Source organism: Arvicola amphibius, chromosome 5, assembly GCF_903992535.2.
Source record: "Arvicola amphibius chromosome 5, mArvAmp1.2, whole genome shotgun sequence".
NCBI lineage: Eukaryota > Metazoa > Chordata > Mammalia > Rodentia > Cricetidae > Arvicola > Arvicola amphibius.
The window spans coordinates 71,328,019-71,354,897 of record NC_052051.1 but is presented as its reverse complement, the minus strand read 5'-3'; the positions used below and the strand labels follow the sequence as shown (position 1 = coordinate 71,354,897).

Genomic DNA, 26,879 nt, shown 5'->3' with positions numbered 1-26,879 from the left:
GTTGTACATGTTACTACATTAGACCTAGGTTGTACATGTTACTACATTAGGAGTTGGATTGCTTTGCTTTGTTTCATAGGTAGAGGAAGAAATGGGAATCTTGTTTTCTCTTCCAGGAGGAAGTGGAAGAGTGGTTCTATAACTAAAGAACAGATTTTTTTTTTTTGTTTAAAAATATTTTCTACTTAAAAAAAACACAGACATGAAGGAATAATTGTTTTGGACGAGGATTTTACATGTGGCAGAAATACACAAACAAGCGTAGAAAGAAACTGTGTGACTGTGAAAAGACTCCATTTTAGTTATTGAGAAACTAAAAAAATTTGTAATTAGCTTCATCCTCTTCATGGTTGTTAATATTTTATACTCACAGGGAACTAACTGACAGCTTGAATGGGAATAGTTTGCTCTCTCAGTCTGTCCATCCTTGAATTTAGTCTTTGTCACACAAACCTTGAGTTGCAAATTTTCATCATTAATTTAATGTCTTCAACATAACTTTGGACTTTAAAGTTAAAGTTCTCATGCTATGACCTTTCTCACATTATTTACAGATTCTTCATTTCAAATGTAGTTTGTTTGTAAAAGTATGTAGAATGTTGCTAAAGGTTCTTCACAATGTCTCACAGAGTCTAAATTTGTAAATACGCTTTCTGTTTTGTTTCTTTATATACATTTGTCTAACTTTGTGGTAGGTGATCTGAATTTTATGTTAGGGTCAAGGATATTTTCCTGAAACATCAAAATTGTTTTTTGTAATTACATAATCGAGAGTTTGGAATGAAATCCTTCAAGTGTCAAAAACTCATACTTTAAAAACGATTTTGTGTAAGTGCCTATTTCCCAAAAACTTAGTATTAAGACAGAAGATAGTAATGGTATTTGTTGACTTGCAGCCAGAGTGCAGTACGTCCATTCTGAGTTGTCTTCTGGCTTTGATTATGCTCTTTGTTCTCCATCAATTTTCCTTTTAAACAGTTCTCATGGAGACAATTTAGGAAGAGAGAGCCATATTCAAGGCTAAGTGCCCCCTCTAAGGGACCGTGAGCAAACTTGCTGCTTTACAATGACAAGTCAGAATATTTTGAGTCATTTTCTTATTTTTCATAAAACGCTACAATCTCCTAGTGTTTCAACATCAGAAGCCAACAGTAACCTCATCTGGTGTACACCACATCTGTTGAATGTGTCATTTTCTCTTGTGCTTGATTAAATCTCATGTTTTATTTGTTATGGCCCCAAAGCATACAAGATGTTGACAGTAAGTTGTCATCAAGTGCCTGACCCAGAAGTGAAATTAAAAGTGATCAAGGACTGTGAAGGGGAGGGGAATTCGCTGAGGGCTGTTACTTACTAAGTTTCACCGTAGCTGTGCCCTCAGAACAGGAACAAATGTGTGACATAAGCCGTTGGAACATGTGCTTCATCGAAGGCAATGAATTAGAAAATTCAAGAAAGGTCAGCATCAGATCTGGAGAACCTTGTAATGACCTGACTTGACACAAGTGTGTTCTTAACACCATGATGACCACAGTCAAAGCAGGCTTTGTCTGCAGTGTTGAGAGAGAAGAGTGGATGGACCTGACCGGGATGTCGGAGTTACTGAGAGCTGAGCGTGATCTAAAATGATTTGGTAATTGTTACAAAAATGCAAGAGTGAGTGGTGAGCCTGCAAACTCGGTGTGAAGGTAGCTGAATAGTTTTGAAAGCTAGGAAAGCTGACTGTGGAGGGCAGTAACTGCCAGAGTAAAGCTCTCTTCTATCTAGGTTTGTAGAGAATACATCCCCTGGTGTTTGCACAGTGAGGAAATCCCTGGCCACACAGTCACCTGATGACTCATTCCTTGGACTATATCACCATTGTTAAGTGATACATAACTATTATCAGGCTGCCAAATACTGTTCGGGCTATCCTAATTTAAAAATGGTCAGTTGTTTCATTTAGACTTTGATAACAAAATGCCTTTTGTGTTTGTTCTGCTTTTTTTTTCAAGACAGGGTTTCTCTGTGTAGTCCTGGCTGTCTTGTGTTGTAGAAAGTGTGGGCGGCGTCCCCGAAATAACCACACAGAGCTTGTAATTAATTTAATTAAATTACTGCCTGGCCCGTTAGTTCTAGCCTCTTATTGGCTAACACATCTTGATTCAACCCATTTCTAATAATCTGTATGTCACTACGAGGTTGTGGCTTACCAGGAAAGATTCAGCGTCTCTGACCTGGCAGCTGGCTCCATGGCAGCTCTCTCTGCCTGCCTTCTTTCTCCCAGCATTCTGTTCTCTTCTCCCCGCCTATCTAAGTTCTGCCCTATCAAAAGTCCAAGGCAGTTTCTTTAATAACAATGAAAGGAGCACAAATACAGAAGGACCTCCTATACCAGTCTTGGAACTTGCTCTGTAGCCCAGGCTGGCCTTGAACTCAGAGATCTGTCTGCCTCTGCCTCCTCAGTGCTCAGATTGAAGGCATGTGCCACCACTGCCCCAGCAATGAAACACCTTTGATTGTCATTTACATTAAAAAAAAAGGTAGCCAGGCACTGATGACTCATAGCATTTCTAGTTTGAAAGGCTGACTGAAGCAGGAGGATCGTAGTGAGTTTGAGAGCAGCCTGGGCTACAGAGTAAAACTGTCTTTAAAAATAAAATCTAGTTCTGTAGGCTGAGAAGTCTTTAAGTCTTTTTAAGGGCACTAGTCTCACTCATGAAGACAGTCCTCATAACTGAATCAACCCACCATCCCCCATCTTCATAAAGCTGCTTTGTGGATTAGTTTCAACATAATGCACAGGAAGGGGACATAGACATGATGAACATCAGACCCTAGCACCAACCCACTTCAAAAAGGACATTCCCAATAAAGCAGTAATTAAAAGCCATGCCAAAGTTACCATGTCAAAGCTGGTCCCATGCTCCCTTGCCATCCTTTTGTGCCTTCAGAATTTGCTTCCTTGGTATATTCAACAGACTTTGTTACATTTTTTTTCTTGGAGAGAGGACAATAATAGTGAAAGAAGATTCCATCCAAGCCCAGCTTGGTGGGTCCATAAATTTCTCAGGATTACTAACAGGAGTACAGATGATTGACAGCTGCAACTGAGAACAGCATAACAGCCTGGGTGAGGACTCATGAAAGCATCGCTACATGTTTGAAGACTCTTCTAATAAGTATGTACGGCTTATATAACCTCTGGAAGGGGTCTTCAGTCATAAATTTCAGAGTCTTGTACCTCCTCATAAGACAAGATACTGACAGTAAGTTGTCATCAAATGACTGACCCAGAAATGAAATTAAAGGTGATCAAGGACTATGAAGTGGGAGAAAAGTCACTGATGGCTATTGCTTATTAAGTCGGCTATTGCACCATAACTATACTCAAGGAAGGATTGTGACAAACCGTTGGAGCAGTCTGCTTCAATAAAGGCCATGTGTTTCATGAGCCACCCTGCTCCAGGAGGCTGTGGTTTTATTAATAGAAACTAGCTATACAATAAACCTCTAGGTCACACTAAAGTGAGATTAGTTGATAAGCCTCTGTTAACTACATTGCTGAAATTCTTAGAAGAATGTGTATGGGTGTTTTGGTTATTGTGTATGGCTGTGTACCACCTGTGTGCCTGGTGTCCGTAAAGGCCACAAGAGGTCACTGGGGGTCCCTTGGGTTCTGAGAATTGAAACTGGGTCCTCTAGAAAAGCAGTCAGTGTTATTTACTGCTGAGCCATTCTTCTAGACTCTCAAACTAAAAGAAATTTAACCGTTGACATCGACATCAGTGTTCTAACCAGACTCTAGTGGAGCAAAGTCCACCTGCAGGCCTTGAGAACACTTTCTCTTCACATATTTGTCTGACCCTCCGGATGAGACATACCTAATTTAACAGTAGCTTAAATAGTTTGGTTCTTACTGGGCAGTGGTGACACATGCCTTTAATCCCAGCACTCGGGAGACAGAGGCAGGCGGATCTCTGAGTTCAACACCAGCCTGGTCTGTAGAGTGAGTTCCAGGACAGGCCCCAAAGCTACAGAGAAACTCTGTCTCGAAACCGCCCCCCCCCCCAAATTATTTGGTTCTTAAAGAAAACTCAGAGGTAACTAGTTCAGGACTGACATGGCACATTGTCATCAATGTTCTAGGCCCATATGTGTTCCAGATTTTCCATCCTTAGCACAAGACCTTTGGTGAAAAAAATGTCTCATGTAGCCCAGGCTGGCCTTAAACTTGTGATCTTTCCTCTGTCTCACATGTGCTGAGATTATACAGCAACCAGCCAAGGAAGAATGATTAAAGACTAAAGGCAAAGCTGGTGGTGACGCATGCCTTTAATCCCAGCACTCGGGAGGATCTTTGTGAGTTCGAGGCCAGCCTGATCTACAAGAGCTAGTTTCAGGACAGGCTCCAAAGCTACAGAGAAACCCTATTTGGAAAAACCAAAACCAAAAATACTAAAGGCAAGGCAAGGTGTTAAAAAGGTAGATAAACTGGGTCTCTAAAAGTAATGTGGAGAAGGGATTTGGAATGCAGGAATTAACATGGAGGAGCCAGTGACCCAGGCAAGCTGCAGACCATAATTTAGGGCAGTAGCAATAGGAGCAGAATGAATTGGGGAGTGAAATTGCAATACCTAAATGGTAAATAGGTCTGATTAGTTAATAGCTATGAGGGAGTGTTGGACCCTTGGGTCCACAGAGGAGGAGTCACCCCAAGAATACACTCTCACACCACAGTTGATGTAAAAGCAAGAGGATTTTAATTCTGCCGTGGCAGGGTCACTCAGCATTCAATGCCAAGGACCTCGAATGCCTGTCACAAGCCATTTTTAAAGCAAAAAGCCATAGAAACAAGAGGGGGGAACTCAGGGGCTGTTTTCCAACTATTAGGCTTGGCTTATTCAAGGGGCTTCAAATAACAAGTGGTCTGAGCCAGGGCTGGAGAGCAGTTGCCAGATCAGGCGAGGTAACGGAAAATCTGGGGGTCATTCTGACCCCTTTCCATGGACAGAGTCAAAACATCTATGGACATCTGTGGGCTATCTTGTCCCAGTTCTAGGAATGGATCTCTATTTGGAGAACATCCACAAGGACATAGGGAGATGGGAAGTTCCCAACATTTCAGTACATGCATGCATAGTTGTTAGATTCCCAGGCAGGGGGGGAAGCACTAAGGCACTAAGGTTGAGAGGTCTTAGAAATGGCCTCAGAATTGTCTTAAAGTTCTATAGGGGCAGAAGAAAAAAGTTGATTTCCATGTTTCTGGCTTTATGAAAAAAAAATAAAATGGCAGTCTTTTGTGAACAGGTACTCCCAAGGTGGTAATAAAGTAGCTTGGAGAGACTAGTCTTCAAGGGCAACAGCTCAGCCTACCCTGGTGTCCTAGGGATTATAATTGCTGTGATGAAACACCGTTGACCAAAATCAAGTTAGGAGGAAGCGGTTTATTTGACTTAACACTTCCAGATATTATCATTGGAGGAAGTCAGGACAAGATCTCAGGACCTGGAGGCAGGAGCTGATGTAGAGGCCTTGGAGGGGTGCTGTTTACTGGCTTGTTTCTCATGGCTTGCTCAGCCTGCTTTCTTACAGAACCCAGGACCACTAACCCAGGGATGACCTGGGCTCTCCCCCACCAATCACTAATTATGAAAATTCTTTACAGGCTTGCCTGCAGGCTAGTCTTACGGAGGCATTTTCTCAATTAGGGCTCCCTCCTGGATGACTCTAGCCTGTGTCAAGTTAACATAAAATTAGCCAGCACACTGGAGAACCCTAAATTCTTAGGAGGTAGGGAAAAAGAATCTCAAAAATTAAGTCAAGAAATTGGTATCGGAATACTTGGGATTTTAGAATTTAGGAACATTGAATTCTAAAAGAATAGATCATAGGAGATATAATAGGTGATGTATACAAGACGAAGAGCTTTGGACACAGGTGCACGCATTATCAAAGCAGTCCTGACTCAAAGTCACTGTGCATAGAGGAAAACCAGGATCTGGGTCCTGCTGATCCTGGAACTCGGCAAAGGATCATGATAAAGGGCACATGCCAGCGGCTTTATGATTGTCCCTGCAAGAGACTCAGTATCTGTGGTTTCACTCCCAGCTGCTCCATTTCACCTGCTAGGCTATGCCACCCTACCAGCATGTGGCTTCAGGAAGGGGCTACACTATTCAAGCTTGGGAAGACTGGGGCAGGGGGCCCTCTCTGTGTCTGAGGGAAAGACACCATCTCTGACTTTCCAGTGTGGCCTATGCTGTGCAGAAAACTGAATGAACTCACAGGTTCGTCAGAGTGGACTTTGGGGAAACTGCCTAGGTTTAGGAAGGGCATAGATGTTGCTCACTCTCACCCCCACCCCCACCACCTAAATGGGAAGGATTTCACAACATTCCCATGGAGGGATTTGTTTACCAGTAAGTCTTACTAGTTTCCCCGAGTAGAGAAGGGCCCAGACCTGGGAAGATGACCTACTTTAGGAAGGATTGGGTTTTGATATCTGTTTGCGGGATGTCCTACCTTGTGCTTCCCCCTTTCATTTTTAAAAAAATTTTTAATTATTTTTTGCTCTATAGGCATCTATGCTTCCTCTATAGCAGGGATTGAAGCTCAGTATCTGTAATTGATAGGCTAGGGGAAGAGTGGAGTCCCAGCCTTTTTTGCTCTTTCGGATATGGTAGATACAGAGAGAACCCACCACATGCCAGGGAGAATGGGCCATGCTTTGGAGGAATAGATATTACTGGGGAAAAAAAGAAAATGACAAAAAAAATATAAACCCACAAAAAAGTGAAAATTTACTTCCTATTGCTGAGGACTAAAAGGCTTTAAAACAAACTAAGGGGGTGGAGAGATGGCTCAGTGGTTAAAAGCACTGGTTGTTCTTCCAGAGGACCTGGGTTCATTCCCACCACCCATATGGCAGCTCACAACTGTTAACACCAGTTCCAGGGAACCCAACACCCATGGCAAAAACACCAATGCACATAAAATAAATTTAGAAAAAAAAAACTAAAACCTGTCCAACTGGATCATTGTTTCCTTTCTCCCACCCCCCACTCCCCCACCTCCATGGCCTAACTTGGATTTTGTCTCATGTATGCTTCCCTTTCCAAGCAGGCCTGAGATGCCACAGCTTCCCAGACCGATTCTCGAGTACCTCCTGTTCCCCTAGGAGGATTCCTCTTGGAAGGTTTACTCTTTTTTCAGCTATTGTTCCTTTTGCTTCTTTACTGGATGTGACTCTTTCCAATCGGTAAGTAGCAACTTCATATTACACCTGCACGGGAAGGTCTAAGCGGTAGTTCTGGTCCCTGTTCAGTCCACAGAAGTTTTCAAATGCTCCACAGAATTTTGTCTTGATTCCAAACAAAACACTCCGTAGCTAAAGATACCCACGACGGGCAAAGAGAGCTCTGGGCGCTAGCAAACATGGCCACAAAATCATTTTGGGGAGTGACTTTTTTCAGATAGGAAAAATCAGAAGCCGTTTAGGGCAAGGAATCAGGGAGACAGACTCATGCCTTTCCTGTTGCTTGGGTTTTGAGGATCTAGTACTAGTTAGCCGCCGAGCTCCCTCTGTAGGAGGCAAAGACTGAGTTGCGGCTGGGGGTGTGGCCATCAGTTCTTGGGAGTGGCCAGAGGAGCTCTGTAGCTGTTCAGCTGACTGGCGGAGCCCGAGACCAGGTGCTTGCGACGCAGAAAAACCTCCAGCACTAAGGAACGGCGGTGGCAGGGTCTACCGATCTGCGAGGTGGCAGGTAAGCAAGGGCACAGTGTCGGCTGTAGCAGGACCTGGGGTGAGAGGTGGGGGGTACTTCGGGAGCGCATGCGTTGAGGGGCTGAGGGCGCAGTAAGCTGTCCTTGTTCTCTCTGGAGAGGCCTCTCACCCCGGCTTGTAGCTCCGCCGGCCTTCTTCATTATAATAAAATACACTGCCGCAGGCCGGTTCCCGAAAGCCTCTACTCTGCTTTCCACGCACGGTTCAGGAGCTCGGCATTCCCTCGGCGCCTGCCCGGGGGACGCCCCTCCACTCCACCCTACCGCGCCGCTCAGATAAGGCAGTGGCGGGGGAGCCGAGGGGTAGCCTCAGCCCCTATGACTGCCTTTTTTCTGGTCGAGGTCCAAATTTAAAACTGCTTTAGCAGATATTTTTGGTGCATGGGGCGGTGCCACCCTTCAGTCTGAGGGCAGACTTTGAAAAGAACCTCAGGCAGTGAGTGCCATTTGTTTTTGTTCGTAGCTAGCTATTTAACCTTGTTTTCTCATCAGTAAAGGGGAAGGCCTTACTTCACAGGGTGGTACTGAACACTAAGGTTGCTCACGGAAAAGCTCTGGTTGGCCTCCGGGAATATGGAAAACAGCTATTGTTAAGGAGACTTCAATCCCTCCCAGGGCCATCTTTTAAAAGCCCCTTCTCCGTAGCTGACACACAGACCTCAGAATGTCAATGAGAACTATCACAACATTGCTGTTAACAGTCTGGGGAGGCTAAGAGGGAGTTGCCTCATGCACCAAAGGAGCTGAAATTTTTGTCATGTACTTTATTGTAAATGGAAAACCTTCCATTTCACTGGGTGGGTTGAAAGAGAAAAACCCAAATCAAACAGATTTTAGGGTTGGGAATACCGGGATGAGCCAGGGATTTGAGGTCCTGGAACAGGTTGTAAAGAGAGGGAGACCACTGTCGGTGAAGCTGAAATCCTGTGCAATTTTAAGAGCACTGGGGTGCTTACCCAGGGCCTCTGGGTGGCTGGGAGGGGCTTTCCCATTGTGATGGTGGTTTGCTCTTTGTCCCTAGCTGCTGATGTAATTCCTGAGTAAAGGATCTTTGGGTGTCTGTTTCATGCTTAGCTACTGCATGTCCAAGCTTGTAAGAACACAAAATCCTTAGGCCTTTGAGACAGCTAACACTAAGCCACTTAGTTCCCAGACGATGATAAGTACAAGCAAGATGCCTCCAAAGTGACTTTGTGACTACCCTGTTGTCTTGGGACAGGTAATTCCATCCCTCTGGCTCTCTGAACTTTGCTATAAAATGATAATGTTTATTTTATATAACATACTTAGCCTTAAAGTACATCAGCCCCAGTCTCCCAAGTGTTGCGACTGCACCCAGCGCCTACACTGTCTGTGAATCCTATGGAAACTGCTGCTGTTGAAATCTCTCATCACTGTGGCTGGGTGGTGTTGCTTCTGGGTTCCTTTCTTAGTTTGTAAAAGGAAAGGGGCGAGAGGAGAGAATCTCCTGGTGGTTTTTTGTTTGTTTTTGTTGTTGTTGTTTTTTGCTGCGTTTATTTTGGAAGCTGAATTACAATCTCCATCTATGTTCATGGTTCCAGGCTCAAATCTATGCTTAAAATGCTGTCTCACTATTTTCCAGTAATGAGGCTGCTGCTTATAGCAGGCTTAGGGCTTTTGTTCTTTTTGTTTGTTTGGATTTAGAGTCTTGTTTTATTGACCAAATGGATCGAAACTCTTGGATTCATGTCATCTTCCCACCTCAGCCAACCAAGTAGCTGGGACTATAGGCACATGCCATCATGTGCTTTATAATAGTTTTTATTGCTGCCAAGTGAATAAAAATAGCTTAAGACAACACAGACCTTACAGTTCCCTCACCTATGTCGGGTGTCTGGCTAGGGTCAACACTGAGCTACAAGGTGGCAGGCTTCCTTCCCTTCTGGAGGCCTTTGTGACTGGAGAACCCCGACCTGATTTCCCTGAGAGGTGTCAGTTAAGGAGTATGCCATAGCCAACAGAGCAGAGTTAGCAACAGTAAGATGTTTCCTACCCTCTTCATGTTCTGCCTCTGTTTTCCAGCGTCTGACAGGTTCTGCTCCCTTCCTCTTCCTTCTGAGGACCCTGTGATTACACTGGGACATTGACAATAAAGCGCATAATCTTAGGGTCAGTGAAGGTCACCAAGAGAGCACACCTGTCGTCACAGGTTTTAGAGTTAAGGTCTGGATGTTTTTATGGAAAGAGATGCTACTTTGGTGACTGCCTTCACTCTAGTTGCGTAAGTGCAAGAAGTGGTTACATAGATCCTATGTTATTGTTGTAAGGAGTGTTTTGTCAGGAGCGCAGGCACTAGCCCTGGCCTCCTATATTTGCCCCCCAAACAGAAGTTAACTAGCAATCAAGCTTAATGGCTTGTGTTTGGTTACAAGTCGCATCAAGTGGTGTAATGGTATGGGCTGCAGAACAAAAGATTTCTAATTATTTAATTAACACTAACAGCTCATTTTACAGCCCTGCTGAGAGAGTCACTTTCAACCCTGGCGCTAGGTCACTGCCACCTCTTGGTTCCCAGTGTGGTCTCTATGAACATCCGCAGCACTTGGGGACTGTGAACAGTGCTCCCCCACTCCTGTTGGGCTGTAGACTAGGCCCACCCAGACTCTAGGTCCAGTGATCTACTTATCCTCTGCATGAGCTACATGGTCCAAGAAATTGAGAACCAGTTTTTAAGCCCTCTTTATGTAGCCCAGCGCACCAGACATCTGCTCACTTGACCTAATTAATTTCCAGGCCAGGTCTCAGCCCAGGACAGAGAAAATTCCAGGATTGTTTATTAGTCTACATGTTTGTCTCTTAAAGTGCTACATGTGAGCTATAGAGCTGAGATCAAATCTACTCCACAGTAGTAAGTATGCCCTCAGAAAATTCCTTGAGCACCTCATCATAAATAATTATGTAATATGACAAGTGCTTCCTCCTGATTCTTACATGTCTGTGTCCGTGTAAGTAAATGAGTAAATGTATATTTCTTTAAACTTGTATTTGGGAAGCTAGATTCTTTGTGTGTGTGTGTGTGTGTGTGTGTTACATATTACAGTCACACTGCATTTTCTGTCTACCAATATAGCAAAAGTATTTGCTACCCAAAACATTTTCAGCAACTTAGTCAGTGAAGCTTGTTGTCCCTTTTAGTTTCCCTTGGATGGCAATGTATAAGTAATTGTCAGGTTGGATTTGTTATAGAATGAAAAAGTTTAGTATAGCAATCTTTAGATTTTGCCTCTTTAAAAGTTTTAAAGTTACATTGATCTCTTCATTTGTTGTATTAATGTACCATGGCACCTTTAGGATCAGAGGATGACTTTCAGGAGCTGGGTTTCTTTTTCCACCATATGGACCGTGGGGACTGAGCTCAGATGGTGAGTCTTGGCAGCAGGCACCTTTATCTGCTGAGCCTTCTTGCAGTCCCTGTTTGCTTTGTTTGTTTGTAGCCTCTTACCATCTTCGAAAGGCTCTTGTAGTGTCTGCTCTATGACTTCCACTGTGTGAGCATTCCCCAGGGACAGAGAACATTAGAGGAATTGCTTTCTGACATGCTGATACTGTGCGGTACCTGCTTGTGGGCAAGGTGTTGGCGGAGACTGCTTTTCGTTTCCTGGCCACTCGGACCCGAATAATCACACAAAAACTTTATTAATTTCAACACTGTTTGGTCAAGCATATTCCTGGCTACTCTTGTATTTTAATTAATGTGTATATCGCCATGAGCCTGTGGCCTGGTAAGTTTCTTTCAGCAGCTGCATAGCATCTCCCTGACTCCGCCTACTCTCTTTATCTCTGTTTGGAGTTCCCGCCTGGCTTTACTCTGCTAAACCTTTGACCAGAACAGCTTATTCAGTAACCAATAAAAGCAATACATATATAGAAGGACATCCTACATCAGCAAGGCAGGTAAGGGATGGTGTGTTTAGGAAGTCTAAAATGCAGGCTAGGATGTAGCTCAGTTGCCAAAGAGCTTTCCAGGGATCCTGACTTAGGAAAGACATAGAATAACCTCTCTCTGTTGAAAACTCTACAGAACAGCCCTGGTTCCTCTTTCATTTCCCTTGGCTTCAATGGCTGTCTGTTTTTCTGTTCTGATACACTGGAAGAAATTCAGAGGTATAGTGCTTTGACTATAGTGCCTTGACTTAAAGTATAATTAATTTCCAGGCCAGGTCTCAGCCCAGGACAGAGAAAATTCCAGGATTGTTTATTAGTCTACATGTCTGTCTTTTAAAGTGCTACATGACATTCTAGTCTGCATTGAATTTTTAAAGTGTGTGTGTGTGTGTGTGTGTGTGTGTGTGTGTGTGTGGCGTGCGCATGCTCACACGTGTATTTCCAGGGTTGAATTCAGGGTCTCCAGTCTCAGGTCTCATGTGTGACATGTCCAGCAAGCAGTCTGCCACTGGAAGATATATCCTTAGTTCTTAAAAATGTTTTGTTTTTTGTTAGTTTGTTTTTTGTTTTGTGGGCTTGGGTTTTTGTTTGTTTGTTCCTTTGTTTTTGTTTTTTTTTGATTGTTTAAAATTTTGAGCTAAGGTTTTGCTAATGTATTCTGTTGTTCCTCAACTCACTCTAGTCCAGACAGGCTTGGAATTTGTCCTCTTCCTGTCTGAGCCTCCCAAGTAGCTAAGATCACTGGCCTGTGGTAGCAGGTCCTGTTGAAGTCTTAAATTTATATTTTATTCTCATGGAAAATGATTGTTAACCTCTTTACAAATTAAAAACTGAAATAAGGGATTTGATTGTTTGGATGTTGTATAAATTGGAGACAAATTGGTATTAAAATATGGTGTCACTTTTTAGGAAAACTAGAAAATCAATTGGTCCTCATCTTTCGTAATTATATGAAAATGATTAAATAACTGTTTTCTGACTAGACATTGGAGCTTATATACATGCATTGCACGCATGCACACACATCTGCAAACATGAAACGTCCTTTGTCTCAAGTAGCCAATTTTGAAAGCTAGTATATATTTGTTTTATATCTGATCAGGCAGGGTAATAGATAAATAAAAAGAAGCTACACATGAAGTACAAAAGTGTATATTTAAAATAATCATTGCCTTTTCTGTTTGTTTAAAAAAAAACTAGTTATAAGCAAACAGCCCCTAATTTTATCACTCTGTCAATAAACACATTCTCAAATGTTCAGAAAAGTTAATGTGGTATTAGAAACATTTCAGAAAAGTTAATGTGGTATTAGAAACATTTTATTATTAGGTATGTATGTGTGCGCATACTTTTTAAGGGAAAAGTAATACAGTTATAGCTTTTCCTCCCCTTTGTACCAGTACCCTACAGTTGAGCTGTATCCTCAGCCCTGTAGCCACAACTGGCTTGTGTCTTAGTTCCTGATTCTGCAGCATGGGACAGCATCATAATCTACATATCTCCTTACGGACATGCATGACCCTAAGTTTTTACTCTCTTGACCAAGGTTTTCACAATTGGACTTTTTCTTTTGATGAAACAAAACAAACAAAAAATTAAAGACATCACCTTAGAACCAAGTTAATGAGTTCTCTACCCAGGAAAATGTTTCTACTATCTAAGAGTTTCTGCAGTTGTGTTTTCTACAGTCTTAAATGCTGTTCCCAACAGACTCTCCAGCCTTCTTCTGTGGGTTTTATTCAGAATGACTTTGGGCTGCTTCTGTCTTTTTCTTTTTTATTGTTTTTGAGACAGGCTCTCACTATGTGAACCCTGGCTGGCCTAGAACTCTCTGCATAGATCAGGCTGTCCTCAAAACTGAGAGATCCACCTGCCTCTGCCAACCAAGTGCTGGAATTAAAGGTGTGTGCCGCCACGAGCTGTTTCTAATAATTAAGTCTGTACTCAAAGGAGAAAGACTTGCCGTTGGCTCTTGTCTTTGACGATTAATCAGGAATATGTTCTTTGGAAGAACTAAATGTCACTTGGAATCTTAGCAAAGTTGCTACAGTAGTTCATAGGAGCAAACCCACTACTACTAAAAAGTCAAGGTTTGCTTAGAAAAGATTTGTTGAGTCCTCTGGACAGAGCCTGTAAATGGTGCTTGTTTATGTGGGCTGACAGTACTTCCTTGATCCTTTCTGCAGTTAAACTGTAGAAAGTTTTTATTGAGGTTTTTTTGGGGGGGAGATTCTGAAATGGAGTTATTAAAATACAGATGATGATCTGTGACTATTAAAAAGGAAACGTGTGGTGTGCAAATTTGCCTGTGGTTTCAGAGTATAAAAACATACTTGGTTCATTATAGAATGCACTTGTGGGGGTGGGAAAAGTAGAGGATCAGGAGGAATAGAGGGTTTATATCTCACTTAACTGTTACTGTCAACATTGGAGGCATTTACAACGCAGCTTCAAGCCAATGGCTTTTCCACTTTCTGACTTGCCACTTGGGCGTGGTCTCTTATACTATAAGATTTCGGTTCTTGTTCCCTGTTCGTGCAGAGGTCTGTGGTCTAGGACAGTGATCTGTGAGTCTACCCATAAATAAATAACCCTTTATTATACATAATTCTGAACTAGTGTGGGATTATTTTGTAACTTCTGTCATCAGTGTGTATTCCCCAGGGTTGTTTATGTTGGGTACCTTTTTGTAGGACGTTTTCTGGTGTTAGAAGCTCTAAGCTTATATCTTCCCAGTGCCCTTGGGATGTAGGACCATCTTTCCTCCTCCCCTGTGTCTGCCATTGCCTGACACAGATGATCCTCACTTTCAGAAGGCATCTGAGGCCCTGTTACCTATTTGAGGACTTCCGGTCAACACTCTTTGCTCCCTTTCAGTAGTTTTCCATGCCCCGAGTCCTGCCTAACCTGAGTCTGTAAGCCATCCTTTACACTCGGAATTCTCCAAGCATGAGTAACCAGCCAGGAAGCTGACAGCACACTGACGAAATAGGTATTCTCTACTAGGAAGGAAAGGGCCAGGCCCTGTTTGTCCTTGAAAATACACGTTCCCCGTGGTGGCTCTGTTCAGTTTCTATCGTGGGCAATGTAGAAATTGCCTGTTTTAGTTTCTCGATCTTCCCCTGGCCTTGGTCAGCAGTCTGCCTTTGAAGACGTGAGGCTGATGACACACTCCACAAGACAAAGGTGGTTTACTCTACCACAAACCCCCTCTGTCTGCCAGGCCTGAGCCTTGGCCTGTGGTCTCAGAAGAAAAGCATGCAGAGCCCCGTGGTTTCAGTGACTTGCCACCTCCCTGCCAAGGTAGGTCCCAAGATATACAGGAGGATCATGACACTTCTTAAATCTGCTCCCAAAAATTGGCATGTAGGAAGGTTTGAAACCTTCTGTTCCTTGGTTTCCTTATTGGGCGAAAGGAATGTTGCAGGCATTTCCACACTTGCCCTTCCACCTGTTGCTTGTTCCCAGCCACGTGGTCGCTTACATAGAGAGGGCTTAGCCATTAGCGTTACCGGGAGCTGCTTCCTTCCCTCAAGTGAAGAGACACTGAGCAGAGGCAGCTGCGCCCCCATGTAGACACAGGCTTTGCTGCTCGCGCTTTCTGAGGCCTTCTAGAGGCTTAGGCTCTCTCACCTTGTGGCCTGCCCTAGGGAAAAGGCACTCTAGCAAAACCAGCAGCATGGGCAGGGTAGTTACCACGTGAATCAATTGTCTCACATTTTCGTTGGAGGGGCTGGAGAGATGGCTCAGAGGTTATGGAGAGGGTAGTATTTTTTTTTTAACAGTACTGAGTATCAAACCCACGGCCTTATGCATGCTAGTTAAGCATCCTTGGCCCAGTGGAGGATAGGTTTATTCCCTGTGTGGCCGTGAACACTGACTTATATGAACTAAGTTTCTTAAGGGTCCGATGTGGGTGGGGTGGAGTTCCTGCCTGAGCCTTTGACTCCTACATAGCTGTTCATCTCCCCAAGACGGACATTTCATCACAAGCTGAGGTCTTGAAGCAAGAGGAGAGGACCGGCACAGCCTTACTCAGAACTGCCCTGCATTAATGCACCTTGCTCCAGCGGAAGTTTCATGCCTCTTCTGTGCTTTTCCCAAGACCTCCTTGGGCTCCAGTTTGTGGTTTTGGAAGTAGCTGGAAGGTATCTGTCAGTCAGTGATGACTCTTGTTTGTTCCAGATTTGGTGGATGGGCACAATGAGAGTTCAAAGGCAACTCATCACACTCCTGCTTCTGGCTGTCCTCTGTTCCACAGGTAAGTGAGCCAGACCTTCTAGACTTGCCCTTGCCCATGATGCTTCTTTTTCTTGGGCCTCTGGGAGTCTGAGCTGCTGCCGCTGGCCTCCAGCCCCTCATCAAGGCCTGGCTTTGGTTCTTGTGCTTGTGACAACTCTGATGCTTTGGGGTGCCTTTCATGGGGTATCTGCCTGAGTTAAAGCCCATCCTGGCTTACAGAGCTGTTTGTTTGGTTGTTTGTTTTCTTTTTAAATAGGAGTGGAGATCAGGTATTTCCCTGGCCCACTACATACTACTCTGGGATTCCAGCAGGTATCATCCTTAAAATGCTACACAAGTCCTTTTTGAAAGCTCTCAGGTGTGGGGTAGAAGGGGAGCACAGGGTAGCTTGTCCTTTTGGACAAGACTTTATTAGGGTTATTAATGCCATGGGTATACAGACAGAGAGCAAGTAGTAGGGACCCTGATGAGGTAGGTAAAGTGGGGGCACCTCACAGGGCTCAAAGGGCAGAGGTTTCACAGCCTGAGTCTGCAGCCAGGCTGTCTCAGATGTGGAAGGTGTGGCTTTTGTCACTCCTGAGAACCTGAACTTCCCTGGGGAAGAGAGAATGGAGCCTTCCATCCTTTTGGAGTAGAGGCACCTGGGTTTTGGGGTTCACAGTTGGGCTCCCAGTGAGGAACATGGTTATTTCCTCTATAGAAGAAAGTAGCAGCCGCAGTCTAGGTTGGATGCTAACACCTTTGCCTTCCCCACCCCCCACGATTGTCGTGATTCCCCTGCAGGCTTTTATAGCGTGCAGGGAAAAAAAAATCCACGAAAAGAAACAAGAATGAAATTGGGCTCAGCCTGATTTTATTGTAACCGGTGCTGGATCAAGACTTCTAGAGTGCCGGGCGGTGGTGGTGCACGCCTTTAATCCCAGCACTCAGGAGGCAGAGGCAGGCGGATCTCTGTGAGTTCGAGACCAGCCTGGTCTACAAGAGCTAGTTCCAGGATAGGCTTCAAAGCTACAGAGAAACCCTGTCTCGAAAAACCAAAAAAAAAAAAAAAAAAAAAAAAAAAAAGACTTCTAGAGTCTGGCCCAGATCAGTTTACTTTAGTCATATTTAAGCACAGCACAATTTTGGGGAAAAAAGTATTCTGCTAACAATTAACTCAGTCCCAAGTACACAGCCATTTAAGATATAATTTACATTGAGATTCCTTGCAAAGTACATCCGGCTTCTTTCGCAAGAATGGGTGCCATTTACTCAGAGATTGTGCCCAAGATTTAGGGTCTAGGGAGCTTCAGGTAAACACACACCTGTGGATAGTAGGATTGGCCTGGCCCTCAGATAACACAGAAGTCACTTAGGCTGTTGTAAAGCACAAGTGACCTCACTCAGAAGAGTGGATTTTATGGTCTAAAAGCTTAGGGGAAAAGGTCTTGCGTAAGTAAAAACATAAATCCTGGGAGATGCGGCAGAGCCAGCCTCAGCAGACAGCCAAGGAGCACCAGGTTGTAAAACTGCATCATTCCTGGCATTCCGGGAAGAGCAGCTGCCGCCTCTTTCCGCGGAAGAGATAAGCTGTGGGCTTGACTTTCCTGTTTTTTCCACTGGTCATCTGTGTGCACAAGGCCTTTTTGCCCTCAGTGTGAGGGCCGTGAGGTCAGCCTTCTGAGTGCTGTCCTTTCCCCTCCTTCCCCCCCCCCCACACCATTTTCCCGTGCCACCGAGATAGTGGTCATGATGGTTGCAGCGACAGCTAAATAAACTAGATGTTACACGAGCACACGCCTGTCTTTAGTCTAAGCAGCTGACATGTATTTACTCACCTAACCTTCTTGCCAACTTAACAGATTATGTACTTATCTCCATTTTTCAAATGACACAATTGAGGCCCCCAAGGCCAAGGGTTATGAACTTATGACATAATACTCACAAGGGATTTTGAATGCATGAAATAATACCCGGAAGCAGCATGTCAAAATGTGACTGCAATCTGCTACCTGAATTCCTGGTTTTCACTCAGTGTGGGCCACTGTAGGATGCGTGAAGACCGTCCATGTCTGGGTGTCCTTCTACTGGCCTCTGAAGAAAGCTGTTTTTATGCTTCTGTAACAGAAGAAACACCCACTTTGTGTTATTATAAGATCAAGGGTTATTTTCTGCCCGTATCATATTCTTAGAACGTCCTAGCCATTATTGGCTTTGGGAGTGGGGTAGGGAGTATGGGGATTGAGATGGAAAACCCAGCAACACAATGAGCACTAGAAAACAGAAGTTTTGGCTGGGCTGTTGTGGCACATGCCTTTAATCCCAGCACTTGAGGGGCAGAGGCAGGCGGATCTCCTTGAGTTCGAGGCCAGCCTGGTCTACAGAGCTAATTCCTGGACACCTAGGGCTGTTACACAGAGAAACCCTGTCTCGATAAAACAAAGAGAGAGAGAGAGAGGGAGAGAGGAAAGAAGGAAGGAAGGAAGGAAGGAAGGAAGGAAGGAAGGAAGGAAGGAAGGAAGGAAGGAAGGGGGAGGTTCCTGCAGGGCTGGAGTGCGCATGGCGGGTATATCAGGAACTCCGCAGGCCTTTGTTCCTATACAGTGTACAAAAGGTCAGTGAGGCTGTTGACTGTGCAGAGAATGGGAGCGCACCCCACATCCCATACCCGCCTCCTGTACCCAGCTGTGACGCACTGTAATGTGACCCACCTCTGCCACGTCATGGTTCATTCTTAATTGTTATTCCTACCGCATTTCCTGTCATTACAGTGGCCTGACACAGTCGTTTACAGTTGTCAGGGGAGCGAGCTTCGTTAGAGCAGCTGCCCTGTGACAAGTCTGGGATATACCTCATTCCTTTTCTCAGAGAATTTGGGTGTGACGGTAAAGGTAGGGGAGAAAGGGAGAGAAAGATAGAAAGCTTTTTGTTGTTGTTTGTTTTTTGAGACAGGATTTCTTTGTATAGTTCTGGCTGTTCTTGAACTAACTCTATAGACCAGGCTGACCTCGAGTTAAAGGCATGCACTACCCCCACCCACCCCCTGCTGAGAAAGCTGGTTTTTAATTGCTATTGTCTAAGAGACCCTAGGAAGCCCTCAGGAGAATTTTCTTGGTAATAAGCCTGTGTCAAAGGCAAGAAATGACATTTAACCTTTTGTAATGAAGAAAATCAGGTAGTACAGGTTTTTCTATTTGTAACACCCCCCCCCCCCCCCCGCTTGGCGGGATCAGCTATTCAGGGTCCTCTGAAGGGGTGCTAACCTGCAAGACATGGGCTGAAGAGAGAAATGGAGACCAAGCAAGATTCTATTGTCAAGGTCTCCGTTTATTGGGGTGAAAGTTACAGCTTATATACCCTTGAATGGGGTGGAGGTAGGTAGGCAGGAACTCTGCCGGGGTAAGAAGCATGTGATCCATTAGCATTGGAGTAAGGGGTGGGTTCCGTTAACAGATAGCTCTCAAGATAGTTGGGATGTGGGGTGGGATCTCCGTAAACATCCTTAGGGTAATGACTTCTGCTATCCCTGTAAGGACGATGGTCCCTGACAAATCTATCCTTAGGAAAATGGTCCCTGACATCTATTGTTACAAGTTAGTACAGGTTAACTCTCTCCTGGAACTAGGGCAAGAAGTGGCCCCGAGGGTCAAGTCCCCTGTCCAGGCTCAGCAGCAGTCACCCACTGACTTACGGCCTGCCCTCTCTTACAGTGTACATTGTTTATTTCCCCAGCTCGGCGAAGGTAGAAAGTCTCTCGGCTGATAGTCTCGGTTAGAGTCTAAGCTCTGTTACTGAAATGTTCTTCATGTGACATTCGTCATGTCTGTCAGTAGCTAAATGGGCCTGCTATTCATACCAGTCTTCTGAAGGGCCTGGTATATAGGTGCACGGCCATCGGAACACTGGTTGGATATGTCTGCCCTACGGAAGTTCCCAGTGTGGCATCGGCCTTGTCCTCTCCACCTAAAGTGTTGTCACTAAGCCACATGAACCCGGGTTCTAGCCACTTCTGTGGGTGGGCTTATAAACTCGCCCTCAAATAACCAGGCTAGCCCAACACCTCCCTCTCCCCTTCTTCGCTTCTTGTACGTATGTATCTCTATAGAAGATACAAAAAAAGGGACTGTAAAAAAAAAAAAAAAAAAAAAAAAAAAGGGACTGTAGAGAAATGACATCCTTAGGCCCCTCACGCTGACACTACAGAAATGTTTGATGGAGTTCTGCCTGCAGACTTGGGGCCCCACTTTGGCTCTGTTGCTCTGTGGCTGAGTGTCCTTCAGTAGTCGCTTGACCTCTCTTTCCAGGCACTGGGCTTGTCCTCTACAAACAGAGCAGAGAAGGGATAAGTTTTGTTTTGTTGTTACTGACGTTTCAGGGGGTTGAACTGGAACCTTGTCAGATCAAATGCCCCGTCACACCTGTGAAGGCTTACGCTGTACTACAGAGAGCTTGCTTCCTTGCCAGACTCCCAAGTGAAGAGCTCAACTTTTAGAAACATCTGCTTGTTTCTAAACAGAAGCATTGGTCTTAGGACTAAAGGTCAACCACACTGGGTTTCATCATGACATAACCACGCATCCTTCCATGAGATTGTAAGTGGGTGCTACAAAGTGCTGACGTCATGGTAGAAGCCTTGTGACTGGAAGACCATTTTCTCCAGCACGGGGGAAGGGCATACATCCACACCCACCCGAACTGAGAGGATTCCTTGCTGATTCTTGCCTGGCTTTTTTCACATATGCTGACTGTCATCTCTGCCATCGTGGAATAAAATTGAAGAAGGAGAAGTGAGCCAGAGAGGTTAACTCTTAGCTCCCAACAGTCAGAACTAGAGCAGCAGAACTGCTGTTTTCTGTCTTTGAATTAGGGAACCGGGCTTAATGTCTCTGCTATGACTGGCTGCCCAATCCAGAGTAATGTACACTGTTGTCTTGTGTTATTTGTATACTTCTGACCCTGGGTCCGTCCTAGCAGGAAGCAGTTCATTGATGATTTGCTATTCCAGGGGTCACTAAACATTTTCTGTAAGTGGCCAGATTACAAATACTTTAGGCTTTACACGCCGGGAAGCAAAGAATTGAATACACTCTGCAAACTCACATAAATAAAAGGGAGGAAACAAATTTCTACAAAATTTTGATTGACAAAAATCCACAACATAATAGCTGCCTATCAGTGTATAATATCTGGCTGCTAATGAGTGGAATAATGCTTTGGGGGGAATAACATTTTGTTTATGGTTTAGTATTGCCCATCCCCAAATCAGTTAGTTGTAAATGTTCAACTGAAAGTAGGAATCTGAAGAGATTTTTACCTTTGAAAATGTCTCTTCACACCAACAAGTACTGATTATCCACCCACCCATAGAATACAGTTCTGCTTGTGAGACCCTCATGGGACGGTGAGGGGTTCTCTGGACAGTTTCCAGCCACTGTCTTTCCATGCAGACTATCGCCTTCCAGTGCAAGGCTGAGAGGAAGCTTCCCAGCTGGATGTACAGCTAGAGGGAGTTTTTGTTTGATTTTATGGAGGGGGTACCATGTAGTTTGGGCTATCCTTGGAACCACTATTCTCATCTCAAAGGGGATAAGAGATAGTTTATTTTGGAGGTAAATATGAGTGACCATGAGGTTACCCCAAATTCCATTCCAACGTGGAAGCAGTTTGATGAGATTTTGTAGTAACAGAACCAAGAAAGTCATAAATCAAGATGCTATTGGAGTAAACTGGTGGAAACATTAGGAAGATGGGTTAAAGCCAAGTGGGGACCTCTGTTAGAGACTTCAGGTGCTCTCTGGCTGTATTTATAGCCTTCTGGTTGGCTAGAATCCAGTGTTCAGTCTGTACATTCCAAACAATTTACCTAACGGTCACAGACTGTACAGAGTGGGGCCATAAATGGCTAAGAGGACTAAGAAAGACTCCAAGGAATTTGATTCTGGACAGTCACATTCCAATTCTTCACAGTCCTTGAAGCTCAGTTAATCAGCTCCAAAGAAGACTCAGTTAAGCCTCCAGCTTTTTTAGGAACTGTGGTTCACAGTATTGAACGGTCTCAAATGTGATTTATTTAATGTCAGAGGTGTGGCAGGGTCTGAAGGCAGAGGGGGACCTTCAAAGGGCTTGGAAAAGCCAGAACATTTGTTTTAATTTGGGGAGGGAGGAGTGTCTTGTTCTGTGGATCATAGGTTTTGAATCCCAGTTACTCCACCACCACTGATGTAATAAGGCAATCAAATCCAGGTTTAATGAACAAAGCAAAGCACCCCTGGGTGACCCTTGGGGGGCGGGAGGAATCACGTGGCAGATATAGCGGCCAGGTCTTATATAGCCTCTAGGTGTGCTCTTGAGCAGTCCCAGGAGGGACTGACTTTAGGCAGGCAGCTCCAGTGGGGATGTAGGTGGGGGGCTGCTCCTTGAGTACTGAGGTTGGGCTTTGGAGATGATAGCTCCTAGTGAAGATGCTGCTGGGGGAGGGAGGGGGGGGGGCTGCCGGTGGTCTGGAATGGGGCTCCAAGCTGGAGATTCCAAACACGTAGAAGGATGCCAGCAGGGTGTCCACCTAACAGCGGAGAAAGGAGGAAGGAATCTAGATGGATGTGAAGTATGAGGAAATGCACCCAGAGGCGTTCGCTGGAGGGGGAGGGTGTGCCCTTTCACCTCTGAGGGCTCTGAGCCCCTTGGCGATTGTCATTTTCCTGGAATCCATGCCCCTAGGGAGTTGCTCTCTATTGCTTCCTGGAGCAATGGGGGAAACCCAGAATTAACTCCAAAAACCCCTTGGAGGCCTTTCTGTTCCTCCTGGATTTAGCCTTTCTTCCCTGGAAGTCTGGGGCGGGGCTTGTCTAGGGAGCCTGGGACAACCTCCTGGTGGGGTGCCTGCTAGTATCTGTTAAGACCAGAGGAAGCATTGTCTAGTTAGCCCCTGATTCAAACTTAACAGGGGTTTCCTTCCCCAGGTGAAGGGCATCAGTGGCCACCTGCTTCCTCTGACGGAGTTGGGTGGTTGGTATGGGGAACATATTTTGTTGTTGTTTTCCTATCAGCTGACAAGGGACCTCTTTTCCCCAATCTCCTTCTTGCCCCTTTGTGCTGGATTGACCAATTGTGTCACATTGTGAAGTTGAGTTCCCGCCAGCCTACACTGGGGCAAAAGATGGAAGTGATTTTGGTGAGGGCTTTTGCTAGCCCGATTTGCACTCTGCCATACTCTTTTTGGGGGAAAAAGAAAAAAAAGAACGAAATGGACTTGCCGAGTTGCTTTTTCTTTGTTCTTTTCCCCCAAAAGTCACAAACTTTCCAGTTTACATGGTTACTGTGTCAATCCTAACCATGACTGAGCCTCAGGCAGTCCTGTAGGAAAAGAACCCCACCACCACCACAATGAAAGTCAGCCACAGTGGAAGTGGGGAGGGGACTCTCTGGGGAGAGGCAAGAGGGCAGTATGAAGAATGTGCTTACAATATATTGTATGCAAGTATGAAATAGTCAAAATATTGATTAAAAAAGAAAGCCAGGAGGTGGTGGTGGCTGCGGTGCACACTCAGGAGGCAGAGGCAGGTGGATCTTTGTGAGTTCAAGGTCAGCCTGGTCTACAGAGCAAATTCTTGGACAGCCAGGGCTGCCTTGAGACACCCTGTCTTGAAAAAAAAAAAAAAACCCTCCAAACAAACAAAAGATTAATACAAGCTGATCCAAACCTGTGCTCACTGGTAAGGTCTGCCTAAGTCATTGTTGGTTTAACAGAACCCAACAGTCTTTCTTTGTTTCTGACTCTAGGTGTTAGCCTCAGATGCTACAACTGTTTAGACCCGGTTTCCCCGTGCAAAACAAATATCACTTGTTCACCTAACCAAGATTCCTGCCTCATCGCTGTGTCCGGTAAGGGCCCCTCCTCAAGTAACGTCTGCTGTTAGCCACCACCAGCTGGCCACAAAGTACTGTACACCAAGCATTTCCTATATACTTTTTACAAATACAGCATTTCTCACGTGACCCTTGGGGCAGCCTTCCTGTGTGACAGATGAGAAAATGGAGGCTCAGATAACACAACAGGCAACAACATAGGATATGAATTTGGGAATTTTATCTGATTCCAAAACTCAGGCTTCTTAATGACAATAGTGTGCTTGCCTCCCAAACTTCTGGGAGCCTAGTTAGGGATGCAAGATGAAGAAAGGGTTTGAAGCCGGGCGGTGGTGGCGCACGCCTTTAATCCCAGCACTCGGGAGGCAGAGGCAGGCGGATCTCTGAGTTCGAGGCCAGCCTGGTCTACAAGAGCTAGTTCCAGGACAGGCTCCAAAGCCACAGAGAAACCCTGTCTCGAAAAACCAAAAAGAAAAAAAAAAAAAAAAAAAAAAGAAAGGGTTTGATCAGAACTTTGACTGCAGCCTGTTTGCCTGTCCCAAATGACTGCAGACCTCTGTCCGACTGCACATGACTGATCAGGAGAATTAGTCATTCGAGAAGATACTGCAGGTGCTGGAGAGGGGTCTCAAAGAACAAGGTGTCTGTGAGCCAGGGAAGGAGCATAATGTGCACAAGCCCATATCATCTGCTTTTCTAAGCTGGCTAAACTAGAATCTCCACAGAGAACTTAGGAAATGGTAGACGGGGAAGAGCCAGCCGCTGTCCTTTGCTGTTCGTGGCTGCAGCTCTAAGCTCGGTAACTGTGTGTGACAACTGTATAGAGCAGTGGCCGTCTCAGGATGGTCTGGTCTGATAAACCCTTTCTAAGAGATAAGAATAAAAACTGCCTTCAGCAGTATTTTCTCCCAGGAAGAAAAAAAAAATCTTTCAATTAAGGACCAATCAAAGGTACCTTGTTTTAAAAATAGGGGTACCTGATAATTTTTATGTAAACTCCTGGAGTGTGGCCAGAATTATAGGCCTCGTGTTCAAAGTATTTGAATCCACGGGGGAGGGGAGGAGGGTATAAAATGTAGTAATCCTCCCCATGAGAACTATGATCATTCCATTTTTGCTTTTTTGATAATGTTGAAATTTTTCCATTCAATATGTTTTATTTCATTCATTTTTCTTGATCTTAGTCCTCCTTATAGGTATGAAGTAGTTTTTCTCTCTATATATAACTATGCAGTAAACAGATTCATGAATAGATTTTGTTTTTTTAAGTGCTTTCTTTAAAATTGTATTGTGTCTCTTTTCTTTCACTGTAAAAGTAGAATTGATTGACCAGAGGCAACATCCATTTAAAATCTTAGTAAATATCACCGTTTCCCTCATAAATAGAAATAGAACTGCCTATAACCTCCCCCCTCCCAAACTCACACACTGACCGACAAGACTTTAGCTTTGTGGGGAATTCTCCATTTGTGCCATCACTTTCTTGTTTCCCTTTACACCCCAGTTGGGATGCCTATTTCTGCCCAAATCTCTCTCTTCCATAGACTGTGCTCCAAGACAGAATGGCAGGCTCAGAACTGCACCTGCGTGGCTTCTTAGTGTGTGTGTGTCTCTCCACAGGAAGGCAAATCTATCAGCAGTGCTGGAAATTTTCGGATTGCAATTCCATGTTCATTTTGAGCCGATTAGACCTCGCCAATGTCCAGTACAGATGCTGCCAGCTGGACATGTGTAACAAAAAGCTCAAAGAAGAAAGCAGCGGCGCAAGAGATGAGGCGAGCTCCTTATCTGGGAGGACCGCGTTGCTGGGGACCTCGGTTCTGGCAGCCATCTGGAAGCTGTGTTTCTAAGTCATCACTGAGCTCCGAAGCGCCTCCGTTCTCTATCTTCTTGCTGCTGCTGTGGCACTCCAAAGCTGTTATTTTTTTCCATTATTGCTTTTTGGAAAGCAATAATTTCCATTAGAGCCTTTTGGGAAAGAATAAAGTTCACTTGGATATCGTGGATAAGAGGAAGGGACTAAGCAGTGTGAGGAGCACCCTGCACACAGGGAAAATCACTTGAAGTTTAAGGGTGAAGTTCGTAGATCTAATTCCCTTAGGTTATACAAATCTTCCTCTGCTCTTGGGAGGACTGGCTTTCTATTTCTGCGTAAGTTGGCTTTTGGCAACCCTCAGGGATATCTCTCTGGTTCCTAGAATATAGCTGAGAAGTACAGTCAGTACCTTTAGGGGTGAGCGAGCCAGGGGGATTCTTTTCATCATTCTGTCACACTCATAAAATACTTTCATAGCCTTTGCAGATCCTGAGTTGGTGTGTGAGTATTCCAGATGTGAGCTGTCCATCAGGATCAGTGATGTTGTTTGTTTGTTTATTTGTTGAAAAAGAAAAAATAATGCTGGGAATGAAACCCAGATCCTTGAGCAGGCTATAGGCAAGTGCTGTACCCTGAAGCCATACTCCCAGCTCAAGCCTATTATCTCGACACTGGAGAGGCAGGAGGATTGCCATAAGTTCAAGGCCAGCCTGACCACATAGTGAATTCCAGGTCACCCAGAACTATATAGTAAGACTATGCCTCAAAAAAAAAAAAAAAAAAGAAAGAAAAAAGAAAGAAAAGTAAAAGTAAAAGAAAAAAAAACAGTAACAAAAAAAATGAAGAAGGAAACACAAAAAGTCTGCCTGTTCTTTTTGTAGAAGTACTAGTGACTACAGTTTGAGGTTTTCCACATCTCTAAATTTTGCATGGGCTTTCCTAACTTATCAGAAAAATGTAAGTTGTTTTAAAGTTATTTCCTCTCATTTTTTTCTTAGAAAAGCAAATTATCTTGACTTTGCTCCACATAATGAAATAATAAACAGTCTGTGCTATATGACAGAGGGGTGTGTTTACTTCAGATGTCACCTAGCAGGAAGACCCTTCATGTGCACATGCACGAAGGATGGTTACAGTGGAGCAGATTGTGGGGCTGGCATTTGAGATGTTCATTAGACGTTTTCAGGAACAGCAGCAGCATACTTTACTCACCGGCCTTGGAAGCCTCCTTCCTAAGGAAGGAGAAGGCCGTTTCCCTGCACATGCTGAAGAGTGGCTCACAAGATCCGTAGATTTCACCACACCT

At 44.5% G+C, this 26,879-nt stretch overlaps 1 protein-coding gene across 2 annotated transcripts; it reads left to right on the top strand.

Annotated features, from left to right (window-relative positions):
* The first annotated feature begins 7,601 nt into the window (after positions 1 to 7,601).
* Cd59 (CD59 molecule (CD59 blood group)) lies at positions 7,602 to 26,633 on the top strand. Of its 2 annotated transcripts, XM_038330552.1 has the most exons (5): positions 7,643 to 7,745; positions 11,077 to 11,147; positions 15,856 to 15,931; positions 23,671 to 23,772; positions 25,378 to 26,633. In XM_038330552.1, the coding sequence occupies exons 2-5, from the start codon at positions 11,145 to 11,147 to the stop codon at positions 25,605 to 25,607; spliced, it is 411 nt and encodes a 136-aa protein (XP_038186480.1). In that variant the 5' UTR covers positions 7,643 to 7,745; positions 11,077 to 11,144; the 3' UTR covers positions 25,608 to 26,633. The 2 variants fall into 2 exon arrangements, with proteins under 2 accessions (XP_038186481.1, XP_038186480.1); XM_038330553.1 differs by lacking the exon at positions 11,077 to 11,147 and having other exon boundaries at positions 7,602 to 7,745.
* The last annotated feature ends 246 nt before the right edge of the window (positions 26,634 to 26,879 follow it).